An 18,588-nucleotide genomic window follows, 5' to 3' on the forward strand; every position below is an offset into this window, starting at 1 on the left:
GTATCAGTACGATCAGCCCCTGATTATTATGAGAAAGAATTATATATGGAAACATTAATTTCCAAAAAATGACAAGGGAAATTTCATAAAGACTACATTATTACTATTGCAGCAAAGAATTCATTCTAAAGAAGGTATGTGTAACATCCCCAAAAATACAGTAATAACCATACAATAGAAATAATTATCATTAGTAATATATCCATTCAGTCTTGGATTAAAGAAGACGTGCGTTTTCGACCGAACACACAGTAATCAGCAAGAGTTCAAAATATAAACTATACTATTAGAACGAAACTGACCGAACGGTTTACAAAAGGGATTTATCGAACGGTCATTCCTAATCAAGGAGAGGTGGTCGAACAACACCTTACACTAATAGACTATACAAACAACCGAACGCACTATTGTTCGGCCTTTACTTCAACTTCTACGAGGTTTGCATTTTCAAAATTTTCTTCTTCCAGTGCCTCTTCCAAAAGCGAGTCTCCTCCTGCTCACATCCACACGGATGATCATCGCAACGATAAGACGAACGTACAGGACGAGACAACACAAGGAAAAACACAGGGTAAGCTTATGTAATTTAATTCAGTTGTAATCCATACAATTCATACATCAACACACACATAAAGTTAATAATACACTTCAAGCAAGGCCTACTACTAGACCGACCGTCCGGACTGTATGAAATCTGTGTAGCTACGACGTTCGTGCACCTGGGTGATGTAGTAACTGGGATGCCCTCAACAGCTGCCACCTGACATTAGCCCCATCTGTCCAAAGTGACCCTAAGGACTAAGACCTCCAGCCGTTCCCACACATGACTTACTCTCCTCTACGTGAAGACGAGTACTCACGGAACATCAGGATGAATCGACAGCTTAGTATTACCACAATCATACCTTACACTTTCAAATATTCACTCATGAGTCGTTCCTCCCCGAAACGCTCGTTCAAAATCCACAATCTTTCATTTATCTTATATACTTTTCATCTTTTAAATTCTACACTTAAATGCCATTTTTCTCACACTTTCCAAAAACATCAAATACCGAACGTTCAGCCCTCATCAGAACGAGGACGAACGAGATGAACGAGACCATGAAATTTCTCATTCTAGAATAAAATAAGACTGAAGGGGTTACTTTCAGATTTAAGAATAAATCGAGCACAGCTATACAATATGTAATGAACGTTACTTACAACCTGAATCAGTTAATGAACTGACTCTCGTGAACTACAATCAACACTCGAAAAATACAGCAGGTACGGAAGACCCTAGGTCGGAGACAACGAAAGTATACATGCCACTTCCTTTAAAGAATCGGCGTAGAAAAATTCATATATATATATATATATATATATATATATATATATATATATATATATATATATATATATATATATATCAAGACTAAGTGTCGGTCAATGACCGAACACGGTAAAGGGATTTCTACTGAATTTGGACGAACGTTGTTTCATCAAGATAACTAAATTAAAAGGGTTATGAGCGTTCGGTGTAAGACCGAACGCCACTCATTATGAGAGCGAGAGTTGAGACCTATCACTAATTTGAACTGATAATAGGAACATTAATAATCATCGGGATAAACCACATTGGAGACAATGTTGAAGAATAACTAACCATACAAATATCTGTTTACACGATTTTTCAGTTCCTCACGTAACGCTCAAGTACGTCTATGTTTGGCCGAACGCTCAAACATAGTACTATTACAAGAAAACGCTCGTCCTCAACTAGAACTCTTCCCAAATGAAAGAATTCAATTTCAAAAGAGTTTACCAGAAACATCGAACGGTCAAGGACCGTTCAATGTCGAACGTTCAATATCATAGGAAAATTTCATATTCAGAATTCACATATTCAAATTCATTTTTCAGCCTATAATAACTTCATAATTTCATACTTTCATATCATAGCACATTTCATATCACTCATACATCAACTCATAGTCATTATCACATATCAAATAATCAACATCACATAGTCATGCTTCATACAACTCAACGAACGTCCATGCAACACAGTAAAAACATAAGAATTCAATTGAATAAGCTTCCCTTACCTCTAGTGTGAACGGACGTCCTACGGACTGCAATTTGGTTTGAAAAACTAATATTCCTTCTACTCTCAACGCTCAACTACTCTTCGAACCAAAATCAAACAACAAACCAAAAAGGGTTCAGAATTAAACTAAGGACTCATGAAACCAGAACTTGGTTTGCATGTTGACAAGAACGAACGGTTAAGGAAGAGGAAACTTACCAGTTTCAGAACGCGGAAATGATCGGTTCAAAATGAAGCTTATGACGCCAGGAACACTTCTACGGTTTCTGAAATATGATCGGAGAAGTAAATAGATGAGTTTTGGTAGAGAGAATGGAAAGCGTTTAGAGAGAAGTAGGAGAAGATGAAAGGATCAAAGTTTTGGGGAAGAAAGGGTGCATGCAGAGTGAGTGCAACGAGGTTTTCAAAATTTCAGTTTTGTTTCCCATTTTAGGATGATCATCCGCTCACTCGCTAACACCTGTCTTTCACTATCTGATTTTCGAATCTTTGACGCTTGACACCTGGCGTCCACGCAGAAAGTTTTGGGTGCGTTTTAAATATTCTGACGGGGTTTTGGATACGTTTTCCGAGGTCTAACAGTATGAATTGTGTAAGTAGAAAGTCAATAACAAAATGTCAAATGATGTCCTATATACTGGTTTTGGAATATGTTTTATTTCACGTTTGGTGCTTTTGTTATATATATATATATATATATATATATATATATATATATATATATATATATATATATATATATATATATATATATATATATATATATATATATTTACAGCTGAGTATATTATATTAAATTATTAAGAATCTAATAAGATATAAGTTTCTGCACGAATAACATTATTTAATTTTATAAACATACATTTTATAAATAATTAAAAAAATTGACAAATATTACATCTACTGATATTGTACTACTAAAGCAATAGTTTTTACAACATCCATGAAGAAGCCTGAATCACAAAAGAAAAACAAGTGAAAAGCACAACAACAAAAATATAATAATATTAATAATAATAAAAAGGAAAATGTAGAGTATTGATTAGGTATGTTAACAGGATAGGGATAGGGATTCTCTGCAACACAGTATTTTATGAATTTAAAAACAAAATAATTAAGATTATATACCATCATATAATGTCATTGTGTTTTTATTCACTAAAAAAATATCATTTATGAAATAATGAAGATAAACTCTGAAATAAAAATAATAGGAAAAGTACAACACATATGATATTTTATTTTTTTGATCCACCTTTAATATTAAACAAAAACTATACATTCAACCTATTAAAATTTGTCCTTTTAACAAATTTTAAAATAGTTACTCTAAGAATATGATATTTATCAAGTATATAAAATTGGAATTAAATATAGTCGTATAAATTGAAAAAATGAAAAGGAAATTGTTGGGGATTATCTAAATTGAAACACTCTAGTTATCAATAAATAAAGAAAAGGAACAAGTTGCTTCATAATAATAAAAAAATAGAGGAGTTGTGTTTTATTAACGTGTCTACTGAATACCATGGTATCTTTTTTATCCTCGATGAATACAAAAATGCTATATACTTAGACTTTAGAAGAAGGATTTTTTTAAAACATATCTTTACAAACGTAGAAGAATTAATATAAAATTATAAACATGTTTTAAGAGTAAAACAGAGATTTTCTATAAAAGAAAAAGTTAAAAAACTTGTTTAAGAATGGGAAGATACTGCAAACGCAGAGGAGAGGAGACACTGAAGTTGTTTTTGCTTAAACCTTGGGAGTGTTGTGTCCACATTTTCACTAAGAACGTGAGATTTATATGCTCAAATCATTATTACTATAATTAAATGACAAATTTATGACTAATACACTTTCAAATTGTTCTTAATTAAAAAATAAAGAAATAAAAAATCAATTTTAAGTGCTTTATCAATCCAATTATTTAGTTTCTAGTGTTTTATCAGTTATGGGTTATCAATTTCAATTGAATTGAATCATCAATGGAGACAATATGATATCCGTTTTTGTCATGTAGATGTGGCCTTCTGAGAATTGATTTGAAATGGCATGTAAATTCATTTATACCATAAGAGATTCTCCTACAATTTTTTTTTCAATTTCACCTTTTTAAGTAATATTTTTAAATTAAAATAATTACTTTATTATTTTTATATTTTAAATAACTAAAAATTTAAATTTAGTTATTTTTTAAATTAAAATAAATATTTTATCATTAAATCTTTTTAACATTTAAATTTGTTTTTTAAAATTAAATAAATTATTTATCAACACACAGACAGAGACAGGCCTTTCAATACAATTTTCAAAGCTATCTCAATGTAAGAAATTAGCAAAATCAAATATGATAACTGAGGATAGTGAAAGAAGAAGCATAAGTAATTCGCAATTTCTATTTTCATCATTGTCAATATGTAATGAGTTTCTTTATCAATGAAATGGCATTTTCCATGCACTAATTGATTCTGATACAATTTAATATTGAGAGTTAAGGCAAAAATAGAAACATGGTATGAAAAGATTTATAGAAATTGATAACAAAGTTTCTCTTTGTTAGTATGTATTAAACCCAAGTCACTTCAATGCTGCACTGGCTGCTTTAATGCAAACTCTTGCATGCTTCCTACGTCATTTCTTCTCATGTCAAATCCACTATACGCTTCTTCTTGAACGGAACACTTACAAATGTTCCAAGCCAATCTTGGGTGTTAAGCCAATGTATGTTAAATTAAATGTCCATGTAGCCAAAAAGGCTAGGTAGACCTTTCATGCATATATATATCCATAATAATCTGAAACTCTTGAGATATACATGGCAACTTCCAGAAGCAGATTCTTCAAAAGTTTCAAATTAAATGATAATCCAAAGCAAAAGATTGCATGGAATACCAAAGAAACTGATTTATCCCTGTTGTGGCATACTGCATTTTTTAATATATTGGCTGATATCATCCCATGCTGCAACAATGGAGCTCTGATCACGTTCCATATTACAATTTTTGACTATGCAGGTGAAAGAGAAAAGACAGGAAAAAAATTGTACCTGGAAGTTTCTGGAAGTCAGGCTCTATTCCATTGCCATTTATGTCCTTGTGATGTGGTGTTACATACTTCCCGACAGTGATAACCACACCAGATCCATCGTCAAGCTCAAATACAGATTGGATTAAACCCTGTTTAAAGTATTGCACATTAAATTGTCAAGAAGAGGTTGTGTGAGAGCAAAACCATTGCAAATATGACAAGTCAGTTATAGATATCTATACGATTTTTTTTTTCTATTATCTTCCCTTTAGTAAGAGAAGCAGAACCAAAAAAGAAAGCCGTTTATGGAAGCAAATAAAACATTGCACTGTCTTCGTGGTGCTCCTTCAAAAAGATATACACCTTAAAAGAAAGCTAACGTGTTCAATAGAAAATGCATTCAGATGCAAATGGGATTCTCAGAAGCATGCAGATCAAAGTCTACAGGGTTTGAACCATACAGCAGCGATGGAAAAAAAATCATAGATTTATGAACCTTGCCATATGTCCGTTTTCCAACTAGAACAGCTCTACAATTATCATGAAGTGCAGAAGCAACCTGAAATAAGCACAACACCAATTGTGTCATCACAAGAACAGTGAAAAATAAAACAAATGCATTAAGAAACTGAGCTTCGTACTATTTCACTTGCGCTGGCAGTTTTGTCATTTACTAAAACCTGCAAGGGTTCAAACCAAAAAGAATCATAAGCCTTGCCATCATGTAAAACATTATATTATGGCCATTCAAAAGGAGACTTAATCTGATGTTAGCTTACATGGCCTTGCTCAATATGACGGGAAAACATGTAATTACACACTCAAACATATAAGATCTCAACTTATTTGACACTTTTATCTAGTTAAGTGCAAGGGGTAATGAAAATGTCCACAAAACTAGAGCATAATCTCAAATCTCAGATGTTCTTTAACTTATTTTATTTATAATGAATTTGTGGAACGTTTTAACAATCAAGCCATCTCTGAGCAAGTAAGATGTTTTGACCAAATGATGTCATTGAAGTATTGGATCCAATTAAAACCCATTTTTTCAATACATCCCTTTCGAACAATTTCCTAAGTATTTTCTTAGGGTCCAAACAAACAAAAATAACGATGGAATAGTAATTGAGGGAATGTTAGTATTAATCACTGACAAAAAGAAATTACAGGAGATGATCCCACTGAGAGCTGAGCTCCTATCAAAGAGGCTAATGATATATGTCTACAACAAAATTCTATTATTCTGGTACCCTACTCTCTCATCACAATTCCCGTATCTACCCTAACTCCCCTCTCACATACTTGGTAAAACAGTTATGAACCCCTCTCACATACCCTTGTTTCTCCTAGAACAGTCCACATTGAGCCACTCTCTTATTTCCAAGCACGCACTACCAATCCAACAATATTAGACTTGTCCTCAAGTCTCGGCTGGGGAAATTGACTTTTAATGCTGAATCCCTCTTCCCAGTTGCATCTTCCATGCTTTACCCATTCCATTAGATGAGCAATTGAATAACAGATTCTCCACCTTCTTTGATGCACCTCCTAGCCACACTATTTCAAGATCAAGTGGCAGAACATTGTCCCTATCCAACTCTGAGGGTAGTGTCTCCTCCACACTAGTATATCTTGAGTGGGCCCTTTGTGGTATCTCATGAAATTCCTTTATCATCTTCAAAATCCTTCGTAAGGAAATTGAAGACAACACAAATACACCCTCATACAAAAGAGTACCTCTCTTGATTAGAGAAACCAAGTTTATATAGATTTCCCTTCTTCAAACCATCAATGATAGATACCAACTTATTCTCATTGTACACCACTACTCTCCAGCCCTGATTTGCGCTTGTCAAACCTGTATCCCAAAAGCTTGGCCCAATTCTAATGGATCATAGTCATAAAAGTTTAACCAAACTCACCTTCATGTCAGGTTGGGTTCCCTAAATCTAGAAATATACTTCAACAGACACAAACCAACCTATAGGATTTTTGTCGAACATCAGCAACTTGACCTTCTTCATTCATTGACAGAACTTACCCAACACTAAATCCAAGAGCGTCATTGTTGGCTACCTAGCAGAAGCAATGTCACTCAAGGTTCCAACGGCTATAGACAACATCTCAATAAACTTCTTGTAGTTCTCCTTAACACGAATTTGCATCGTTTGCAAGGTGTTCTTAATGCCTCAATCTAGTTTCCAGTGCTGCAACCTTAGCTTCCATCTTCTTAGGTGTGGATTCCATTAGCTTCACCGTCATCCAAAAGGCTAAAGTTTCCCTAATAGAATTTTGATATTCTGGTACCCCTTCTCACTTAACACACATCCCCTAAATACCTTGAATTCCCCCTCTCACGTTTTTGGCAAAATAATTATGGCTCAACCCCTCTCTCCTCATCCTTGTTTCTCCAAGCAAACACCTTCCATATCTTGGCCCTCTCTCCTATTTCCAAGCCCACCTTAACAATCCTATCAATTTTTCCTTTAGTCTTTGTCTATCATTTATTATAGATATCTCCCATTTGATCCACTTTTTGCACAGGGTCACTTGCTGGGTTTCTCCTTTGTCCTCACATAAAACAACTATCTCAGATGAGTTTCTATCATCTCATCACTGGGTTCTGCTCCACTATTCTACTAGATACACACTTGTTCTATTCTTATTCTTAAACTTTCTTGGACGTCACTCGTCCCCCTAGACATCATCACCTTTAGTGATACATTTATTATTTTTTCTTTTCACTTCGCTCAACCCTTGCTATCATAAAGCAAGGCGAGTCTTGTAGCTATTGAACAAAATTTGCCTTTGAATTTAAAATAAACTCTGTATTCTTAATAAAAACACTTGGATTCAAAAGCTTATTTACCAAAATCTACAAAAAAGCATAAACTGAGCACTGTCTCTGAATGTGCCAATTATGAAGCTTCAATACTAAGGTGAAAGATATTTACTCAAATGGTTCAAACAAACCATTGACCCATCATACATAACACATCCATCATTGTTTTCAATAGCAGTAAATTCCGATACCCTCAATGTGTTTGCACTCAAATCATTACCTATCAATATTATATATAGCATATCCACCATATAGCTTCATCATACGTTATGTCCCAGAAAACTAGAGTACTAGACCCGAGTTAGCTCAATCTATTTTCCCACAACAAACCATAACAATATTGGGCAATCTCGGTTTGTCTTAATAGTTAAGATACAACATAGATTATTTTTCCTATTGAACAAATCTCAAGGTTTTATCTTCTCCTGTATTTAAAGAGAAAATAATCCACAATAAATAAATGAATTGTAGGTGTTTTACTGTCTTTGTATTTTGGAACATTTGTAATTTCTAAGGTTCATGTTACCAAAGTACATCAAATTGGCAGCTAGAGTCACCATTTATCAGTCAAATTATCAATAATTTCGTCAAATCAGACAAAGAAATGTCCTTGAACTATTCCTGTCCCGATGATAAACCAAAAAAGAAATTGAGAAGTAAAAATAATTTAATTCAAGGTTAATTCAATGACAAAAATTAAGATGTAGAAAATGTTTTTACAACAACAGGAGCTTGAATCAATGGTGAAGTATCTGAAACAATAGCCTTCTGCAACTGAGGATCTCTTCCAACAGTGTAGATCACCTGTCATGAAGGCATTAAAAAAAAATCTTTAAGATGTTCAAAAGAACAGTTGATTAAGTATCACAACGTAGCAGACCTTTTTAAGATCAATGTTTCCTACAGTATAATAAAATTAAGTAACAGCTATAAATACAATTTCTTACTCTGAACTGAGTTCATGCAATAGAAAATAAATTATTGAAAACGAAGCAATTAGAAAAGGATGCCAAAGCAATTGAACTGCCCAGAAAAGGCCTTTTACCATTGTACAATCACACCAAGAATAACCAAGTGCTTTGCTCTGCTAGATGGACTATATTATTATTAACAATAGTAGTAATAATAATAAAAATAATAATTATAATTATAAGAATAACAATAATAAATAAATAAAAGAGCAAATTAAAGCATACACAATTCAATTATGGTTCATGTTTTCTTCAGAATTCAAAATTAGCAAATGTCAAACCTTGGACAAGCTGAAAATAATAACAACTACAATAATAATAATAATAATAGGCTACATTGGAGTATACATCCTTCAAACTTGACATATGTTTGGATGAGATGTTAGAATTTGAAAATAAATCTATAATCCCTAAATGTGATCTCCTCATTATGCAAGAAAAGGGGTGGGGCATGGGACCCCACTTGTAAACCAATAAATATCTAAGGAAAAATTATCATGAGACTTTCACATGACACCAATACCATCATAGGAAAAAACACAAATCATAAAATAAATAAAAAAGTAAATCAGAAAAGTTAAGCGATAAAAACATGTTTAACCTCATTATATCATTTTTGGGAAAAACAACATTTAAGTGGATACCTGACATAATAAACACCTCATTCATTTGTAACGTCCAAAGTCATTGTTTTGGGTGTCAAATGATAATTCTATTATATATTAGATGTTGTCTCTTAAGGGAGAGTGTTTTTCCTATAAAATGTGAAGAAAGGAGCTTGTTTGCAACTTTTCAAACCCTAAGGTATAATCATCAAGTAAGCATAAGTTCAAGGAGGTAAGCAACAATTTACTCTTAATCAAAACATTGTAACGGCACAAAAACTGACATACCGTGTCTCCTTCATTTAAGAAAAGCTTTGCAATTTCAATTCCAGCCTGAATAAGTTAAAAGTTGCAACTAAATTAGGCAATTTTAAGGCAAATAAAAACTATAATCAACAGAATACAGGCATCATTATAGTGTCATCTTAAAACAACCAAAGCATATCCACAACATGGGAGAAGAATACAAATTTACTTAAATTTTAAAAAACAAGAGAACAGAAATTCTTGTTAGGGTGTTACGGTGCCACAGTATCTTCCTGCAAAAAGCATGCGTTTTACATACGTAAACAGACAAATATGTACACTACAAGTGAAAAGATACAAATTCATTTTGTTCACATTAACAGACTCAAAAGTAAAGAGCTTCAAAGCTCTAAATCAGTTCTTAAATCTTCTACGGTAAACATACTTAAAAATCTCAAATTCAAAATATATGCAGATATATGTTCAAGCTATATGTGGGGCCCTGCTAAAAAAATGGAGTCCATTTCACAACAGAAATGATTTAATGATTGTCTACTTGATCCATTATTTGTGCTTCTTACTGATTATTAGGTATGCATTAAAATATTTTAGTATAGACATTAACCAGATTAACATGTTATGTGAAACTTTTGAAAGTTATAATGATGGAATATGACCAAACCATATACCTCATTATAATGATGGAATCACTCGCACAATGACAGATTTGCAAATAATTTTTCTGAAAACTGAACACTGATTTCTATGTTTCATTGACTGTTTCATTGACAAAAATATACAGAGGATTACAAGTTGCCAGCACTCAGCCTGTATGACGAGTGTCATGCATGTAGGAAAGGTAAAAAGGGATATATGGAAAAACAACCTGTACTAGCCCACCAAGATTGTCTCTAAGATCCAATATGAAATATGAAGCACCCATGTCTTGAAGTCGCTTCATTGCTGCAAAATACATTATTTGGTCTGGTGTCATGTTTAAGAAACTGGAAATAACTAATGAAAGTCCAGAGGTAATTGTACCATACTCATTATTAGAGAGATGTAAAAACATTCAGTTATTTTCTGTTTTCCTTCCTTTTTCTGTTTTGAGTCAGTTTTATGATTACCTTTCTCTCCCGTATTCTTTTCTAATACCCGTGAATATAAGGATGAAGAAAAGTGGCAGCTTTCACTGTTTAACTTTCTTTTTATAATATATGGTGTTCATTCTTTCATGAACTACATAGCCCAGATAACAAATTTTTAAGCTACCAACAAAATAACGCAAATAAAACCCCCTCCAAGATCAATGTCAAGTTAGTTAGGCAAAAGTTGCTATTTAGTAACAGAGGACTGCTAATCATTTCTCCACTGCTTTTAAAATCAAAATACATAAACGTAAGAAAAAAATGTTCTTATTGAAAAAGTACCATTATTTTAGTTTGAAAAAGAAATAGACATGAAGATAGCAAAAACTGACCAATGACTAAATCTTTTCTGGCCAATGCATTGAACTCTTTGAGGCGTATGTACCCAACAGGAGTACCACCACTATCCAATTGTTCCAGCCGATAAAAGACTGGTGTACGAGCAACAAGTTGCCGTTGAACTTCTATTGATTCAACAGGTCCACAGTAACCATGCTTGACCTGATAGTAGTAATCCAAATATTAAACTAGAACATCAAAACATTCTTAACAACAAAAAATGAAGGCTAGAGCAGGTACCAAACTAACTTGGAATTAGAATCCAAAACCTGAATAGTCACAGATGTTCCACTAGGGCCTTGCAACAGGGATGATACTTCAAATGCTGATTTTCCCTTTACCTCCATGTTATTGACAGCCAATATTTCATCACCCTAGCAAAGAAGGAAAAAGATAAAGGAAGCTGTAGGAATTTGTGTATGGACTAAACAACAAAATTCATTTTGTATAAGCTCTACAAATAATTCTGGGATATTTTATTCCTGTATACATGATATGATATGTCTATAAATCATATTCTAATAAACCTTAATCTAATTAGATATTCCTATAATTATAAATATCCTAATTAAATAAGGAAATAAATCAGAGGAGATATAGCAAATGTCAAAAGATGTTAACTTATATGTCTAACATAAACATATTATATTATCCAAAATAGTTCTTTGTGCCTACCCCATTTGCAACAGGAGATAAGCTGAAAGGCAGAGTATATGCTTATAAATGGTAAAGGTGGGGAAGGGAAATTTTTTTGAATGGTCAAAAGAACCCAAAAAAGTTGTTCACCTATTTCTATCTAGCAGTATACAGACTACAAATACTCTTGCAAATAAAAAAAATATATATTAAACTCCGTTTGTAGAAGTAATGAATATGATAGATTGCTTATGTAGCAATTATAAATGCATAGAATGCTTAACTTAACATATTTATTTCATTGACAAAAAGCATAAAGCAAAGACAAGCACTGTTGGTGCAGATTTTTGAATGTGCAGATGATGATTTGAAGATCCGCAAATTTTGAAGAATGTTCATCAACTCTGTCTACCTGTCTAACACCAGCAGAATGAGCAGGACCGTCCAATATAATTCCCAGTACTTCCAGTCTGAGGTTACCATTTTCATCGGGAACTTCCTTGAGGTTTATTCCAACACCAGTCATGTCATACCTCGCCATCTTGGAGAACTTTCAACAGTAGAAAAAGTCCGCATGCAATTCAATAAGAAACATGAGAAGCACAGCAGTAGAAATCACCAGTCTACATAATCATACATAATCAAAACAAAGAGCAGTGAAGAATAAAATAATACAAAAAACACATCCCTAGTTTCTTATTCTCTCCAACAAAATGCAAGGGAAGCAATATTTTTGATGATTACATGTTTTGGAAGATGAATATGTGGTTTGTGTGGGTATTAGTTTTTCTTTTAAACGAAATATTAGCTTTCATCTTAAAACTAATTGCATTAAGTGAAGTTGTCCAACATGTATAGAAGTTACACATGTGGCCCTTTCACCTATTGCTCCAAAACCCGTATTAACTAATGATATGACAAAATCGTACATATAATATTAGTGAGGATAATCTTCATCCTATAAGATTAGCTTTTCAGGCTATATTAGGCTCAAACCCAAATTCTATGATAGTATCAATATCCATCCTAGTAGTTGTTGTTGGGCTCATTGTGTCACCTAAGACCAACAATAATCAAAGCAACTCAAAATTAGTATGAGACTCAAATGAGTTCAACTTCAACTCAACATACTTACACAACACATAATAAATATACAAATAAGAATATGCACCATAATCTTTGAATCAGACTATTTTAACCGAGTCACTCATGAGTTTGAATCGAATCAACTACTTGCTAAAAGAGGTTCATATCGAACTCGAGTTGAGTTTTTCACTTAAATACATTCTTATTAAATCGAGTTTGATTTAGCTCAACTCACTCATTTCCAGCAAACTACATGCAAATGTTCAGGCGTGCTAATATAAGTATATAAGCAGCAGCACTCCAATAACTGAATCCAATAGCGTCCAACAAAGGACCCATGCAAAAATGAAGAACAGATTACCTCATCAGGGGAGAGAAAGCGCGTATAAGGATCGCCCAAACTGGAGAGCATTCGTTTGATGATTTGGTGCGCTTTCGATCTCGTCTGAATGGAATTGCTCAAAATAGCTTCTCTCTTCAGCTGGAATCGATAAAGAAGCGCTGTATCAGCATCAACAAACCATCACGCAGTAACAGACTCTGCGACAGTATTATCAGTATGAGTAGTTGAAGTTTGTTACCTGCCACGTATCCTGAGACCACCGGTGGCGACCAGTGTCAAGGAAGGTGTCGTTGACAATCTGCCACGCTTCCTCGACGAGGCCCTGGTTGGTGACAACCTCGGGAGAGGTTTGGAGCGTCTCTTGCGCAGGCTGGCGGTGAGGACACGGTTGGGAAGGGAGTTGGAGTGCGGAGACGGAGGGGAAGGAGAAGAGGAGGCCGAAGGAGAGGGCGGCGCCGAGGAGACTGTTGCGGAGGGGAAGATGATGTTTGGAGAGAGTTGAAGGGGGTGGCGGCGATGGCGATGGCGGTGGCGAGAGTTTGAGACAGAGATAGCCACTCATCTTCACTCACATTCTCTTAGTGAAATTTGTTCGTGTTGCTCTCTTCTCTTTAATTAGCTCATTACTTGTTTACAAGAATGCATGTAGAGTCACTCGTTACGTGATCCATAGGTGGATCCCACTCTCATCTCCTAACCAAGACCCGAAAACACAGAACCAAAGACCCAAATATGCAATGCAAACCCTCTTCCTAATTTTCTGGATTATTTCGTATACGTGTTAGTCTCTCTTGTTTTATTTAATTTCAGGTTTAAACTCTTTAGTTCTCCTTATTTATGTTGGGTTTTTCTATTTTGATTTCCTTTTTATTAGAATCACTAATTGAGTCCTTAAAAGTATTAATTTGTATCAATTGAGCCTCTGCCATTAAATTTACTTAACGGGGTTAAGTTTGTATACACGTGGAAGATTGATGTGTCTATTTTCTAAGACGTGGCATGATGAGAGTTGAAACATGGAAATTTGGTAAAATATAATAATTTAATATTTATGTGGATAAATGAAGAAAAATTATCTTCCCCAAGAGAATTGTTCTTCTTGAAGACATTCTCAAGACATTCAAATCAAAATCCAACAACCCCATTTAACATTCAAATCAAAACCCACAAAATTGTTCTTCTTCAAGACATTCTCAACAATAACAGTTAACTTTTTTCTTCTAATCTGTATTTTAATCCACTCATATTGGTTCCAAATCTCCTACCATACCTATTATCCTTCTTTGTTTTAATTTTCTCTAACTAATGCTAATTTTAAAAAAAGATACCCTCTTTAAAGTGAATCGATTGAAAAATTGGAACCAAAGGTAAACGAAAAATGATACCTTGGAGTTGAAGGGCATTAAGGTAGAAGGTAAAGATGTCAGTTTCAGTGTTGCAGAGTGACTGAGAAATGATAAGAATGGATATTGATTTTGTTGTTGGATTGTTGATGATGAGAATCACCATAAGAATATTCATTGAGGCGCGTCGGGTTGCTGCACGAGACTGATTTCAGCACGGATCTCGTTATAGGCGTATTCGATACCGGAATCAAATTAAAATCCTAGCTAATTAATTTCAAAGACTTTCGTTTATGTGTGGATGGAAACTCAATTTCAGGAGATGAGGGGTTTGGATCCTTCCAAACAGCATTCTGCTTCCATACTTCAATTTCAACAACCGCAGAATTTCCCAAACAAGACAGTTGCTTTTGTGCAGGCCTAGATGTCGCAGCAAAAATTTTCTGATTTGAATGGGAACTCTAGGCCTACTATTGTTTCTCCCCTACACAGTATCTTGGGTTCATTCTCGCTGCGATCGACGCTGCCATGGCCGACGACGTCGACGTGGTGTCGCTTAGGGTCAGAGGAGCGGTGGTGACGTACCACCTCGACGAGATTGCGATTGGCGCCTTCGGTGCCACCTTGGCTGGCGTTTTTGTTCCTCCGCAATTGGCAATGACGGTCCCGATGGCCTCACAATGACGAATGTGGCGTCGTGGGTTACCACCGTAGACCACTAAAGTCCTTCAACATTGAGGCGCGAGATGGTGGATGCGTGAAGAAGGTGGCGGTGCAGCGAAGGCGATACTGGCATTCTCACGATGGCTTCACGGTTGCAGCGTAGCAAGGTGGTGACGGCTGACGAGACTGAAGGCTTTGCAGTGGCTGCGATCGCCAGGGTAATTAGGTTTGTGCTGTTGGAAAAAATGACTCTGACATAGCATGAGTGATGTTGCAAAAATTGGCCACGTCAACGTGTGCACAAACTTAACCCCGTTAAATAAATTTAACGGCAGGTGCTCCATTGATTCAAATTAGCATTTTTAAGGACTCAATTGGGGATTCTAATAAGAATGGGATCAAAATGGGAAAAACCCACATAAATTGGGACAACTAAAGGGTTTAAACCTTTAATTTCATTTGTAAAAAACATTTCACCGTACTTTTTCCCCTTAACATATGAAATATGTTAATTTTAGCAAATACCGTTTACTACTGATAGGCATGTGACGGTACATCGGTACCCAACCACCTGACCGATAGATATAAGCAACGTTAAAAGATAATTAGATGATTATCATGATAAATGAGGTTATTTAGGTTACTATTACATTTTTATTGAGACCATTTAAGGCTCTATAAATACAACATATAAGTGAAACATTTAATAATTTTGCACTAACTGTATTTAATATATTCTATTAAGATCAATCATTTACTTAATTGTCGGGTAGATGAAGGATATATCATTCGCTAATTATCGAAGGATATATCATTTGGTAATTACTAGTGGACAAATTTTTCGTTAATTACCGAAGGATATATTCTTCGGTAATTATTGGTGGATAAATCATTCGCTAATTACTAGTGAACAGTCTTTCGGTAATTATCGACGATTAATATCCATTGGTAATGATTACCGACACCTGTATTACCAATAGATTATTGGTCGTCGCTAATTCATCGATAAATGCAGATTATTGACAGAATTTGTTAGTTACCGACATAATATGTTTGTTGGTATTACCAGCCATTATAGTAGTCATAGTTAAAATTTACAAAAAATTCTAGTAAAGGAGATTATACATTTGAAGAACGAACCTATCTATGTAAATGTTTTATTTTCCTCTTCACATTGAAACGACCAAAGAGATATCCCCTCCCTAACCTCCCACCAAAGTGATCATCACAAAATAGAAACATACACAAGGACAGACAACACAAAAGCAATGATAAGTTAGATACAAGACAAGTCATAGAACATTTATAACATAGCATACATAAATCATTTATATAACATACATTAACCCAAACATCTTAACATGCAATGACCTAGACTGTCTATCCAGATATTGTATGGAATGTCGAGTTACAAATGTTCTTGCACCTGTGTGGTGGAACAACGAGACTACCCGAAGCTACCACACAAGGTTGATCCTTTAAACGCCCTTTGCCAATTAGAGATAAGCCCCATGTTAGGACCTCATACTATTCTCACAACATGATTTATTACTCTTTAATTAAGCATGAATAATCATTAGAATGTCAGGATAAACCTTAGTTTAACTCCGACCATCCATACTAATAATACTTGAAAACCATCACCAAGAAGTTCCTTGGAACTCATTTACATAACTTTCCATTCAATAAAAATACATACACACACAACCTTATGTATCATAACAGAACCCACGTTAAAACATTTCACTTGTTCAATCACATACTCATCATCTTCATCATATATCATACATAATCATATACATAATCATAGACATAATTTTATTTCCATTTAAGCATACATTCTTCACATTTCCATAGATCGTACAACAAACCAATATATCCTTTAAAACCATACACAGCCAATTTTGCTCGCCCATCTAGAGTCAAAACATTAAACTCCTTAAGTTAAGTGAGTTAGCTCGCCCAACTAGCCAATTATGCTCACCTAACTAGACTTCACAATTCTACAACACTAAAAACTACAAAATTAGCACTTTTAGACCACCCATAACCTCTTTTTAACAACTTTATCAACTTCCAACACTCCTATATTGGACTATAAACTATTTAAACTTAAATAAAAGTGTATAACCTATCTTAAATATATTAATACATATTAAATTATAATTAACATAATAATAGTAATAGTAATAATACAAATAATAATAATAATAATAATAATAATTATTATTATTATTATTATTATTATTATTATTCAAATAATAATAAGAATAATAATAAACATAATATAGTGAAAAATCTAATTCTCCTCTCAATTTAAAATACTATTCCTTAAATTTGTTATGTTAATTTTTTATTTTTAAAAACTAATAGTCTCTTTTACAAGAAATAAATTTATCTTGTTTAACATTCAAATGCAGCTTAATTTTAATTTTAATTAGATACATGAATTGGAATCCAACCCACTAATTGAGTTGAATAGGTTTGAAAATTAACTCCAATTAATTTACATCACCCATTAAAACTTTACATTGTGAATTAGATAAAAATTTTAGCACATCAGAATTACCAAACCATAATGGAAGATCTACAAATGATGAACTAAAGTTAGCAGAAAGATTAAGTTAGATTCTGTTAAAAAGCTTTGGGAATAAAATGTCAAAAAGAATAAATAAAAGGGAAAACTAAAAAAATGTAATGAATCTTGCAACCAATAATTAGGGCGTCTACGAAGCCAACGCACCGTTCACCTCTCCCCTTACCTTCTCCTTCAATTTTATTTTTCAACGGTTCTCTTTATTTATTTTTCCAGTGTTCATTGTTCTTTCCTTTTCGAATTTTATATTTACGGTTTTCGAAACAAAGGGAAACTTCGCCGCTGCTAAGGTGTGATTATAAAACATTGTAATTTTTATTTTGTACATGGTGTGACTCAAAACTGCTTAAGAAAAAAAGCATCAAGTGAGAATTAGTACTTGCAAAATTTTCGATTGAAGCTCTCATTTTAAATGGCAATGGAAGTAGATTACGAGGTACTTGTTGGAAGGATTTTGTTTAATCTATTAATTTTGGAGAGAATCATCTTCATATTTTTGACCATAAGTATTTGCTATAGATTATTATTATTACATGCAAAAGGTTACAAAGAATCATTATCATGGGTATTTTCAACCGTTGGGACGAATGGATTAATGAAACATACAGAAGAGAAGAAGAGAATGTAATGAAACAGTTGGCC

The 18,588-nt window shown here is 33.8% G+C and overlaps 1 protein-coding gene across 1 annotated transcript; it reads right to left on the reverse strand.

Annotated features, from left to right (window-relative positions):
* Nucleotides 1-4,476: 4,476 nt before the first annotated feature.
* Nucleotides 4,477-14,072, reverse strand: LOC108321132 (carboxyl-terminal-processing peptidase 1, chloroplastic). Its single transcript, XM_017552789.2, has 12 exons — nucleotides 13,583-14,072; nucleotides 13,363-13,482; nucleotides 12,328-12,465; nucleotides 11,549-11,653; nucleotides 11,273-11,441; nucleotides 10,679-10,755; nucleotides 9,835-9,879; nucleotides 8,691-8,774; nucleotides 5,767-5,805; nucleotides 5,622-5,684; nucleotides 5,145-5,274; nucleotides 4,477-5,059 (listed from the first exon to the last, which is right to left on the reverse strand). Exons 1-12 carry the CDS (start codon nucleotides 13,904-13,906, stop codon nucleotides 5,004-5,006), a joined length of 1,350 nt encoding a protein of 449 aa, XP_017408278.1. The 5' UTR covers nucleotides 13,907-14,072; the 3' UTR covers nucleotides 4,477-5,003.
* Nucleotides 14,073-18,588: the final 4,516 nt, after the last annotated feature.

This window comes from Vigna angularis, chromosome 1, assembly GCF_016808095.1.
Source record: "Vigna angularis cultivar LongXiaoDou No.4 chromosome 1, ASM1680809v1, whole genome shotgun sequence".
NCBI lineage: Eukaryota > Viridiplantae > Streptophyta > Magnoliopsida > Fabales > Fabaceae > Vigna > Vigna angularis.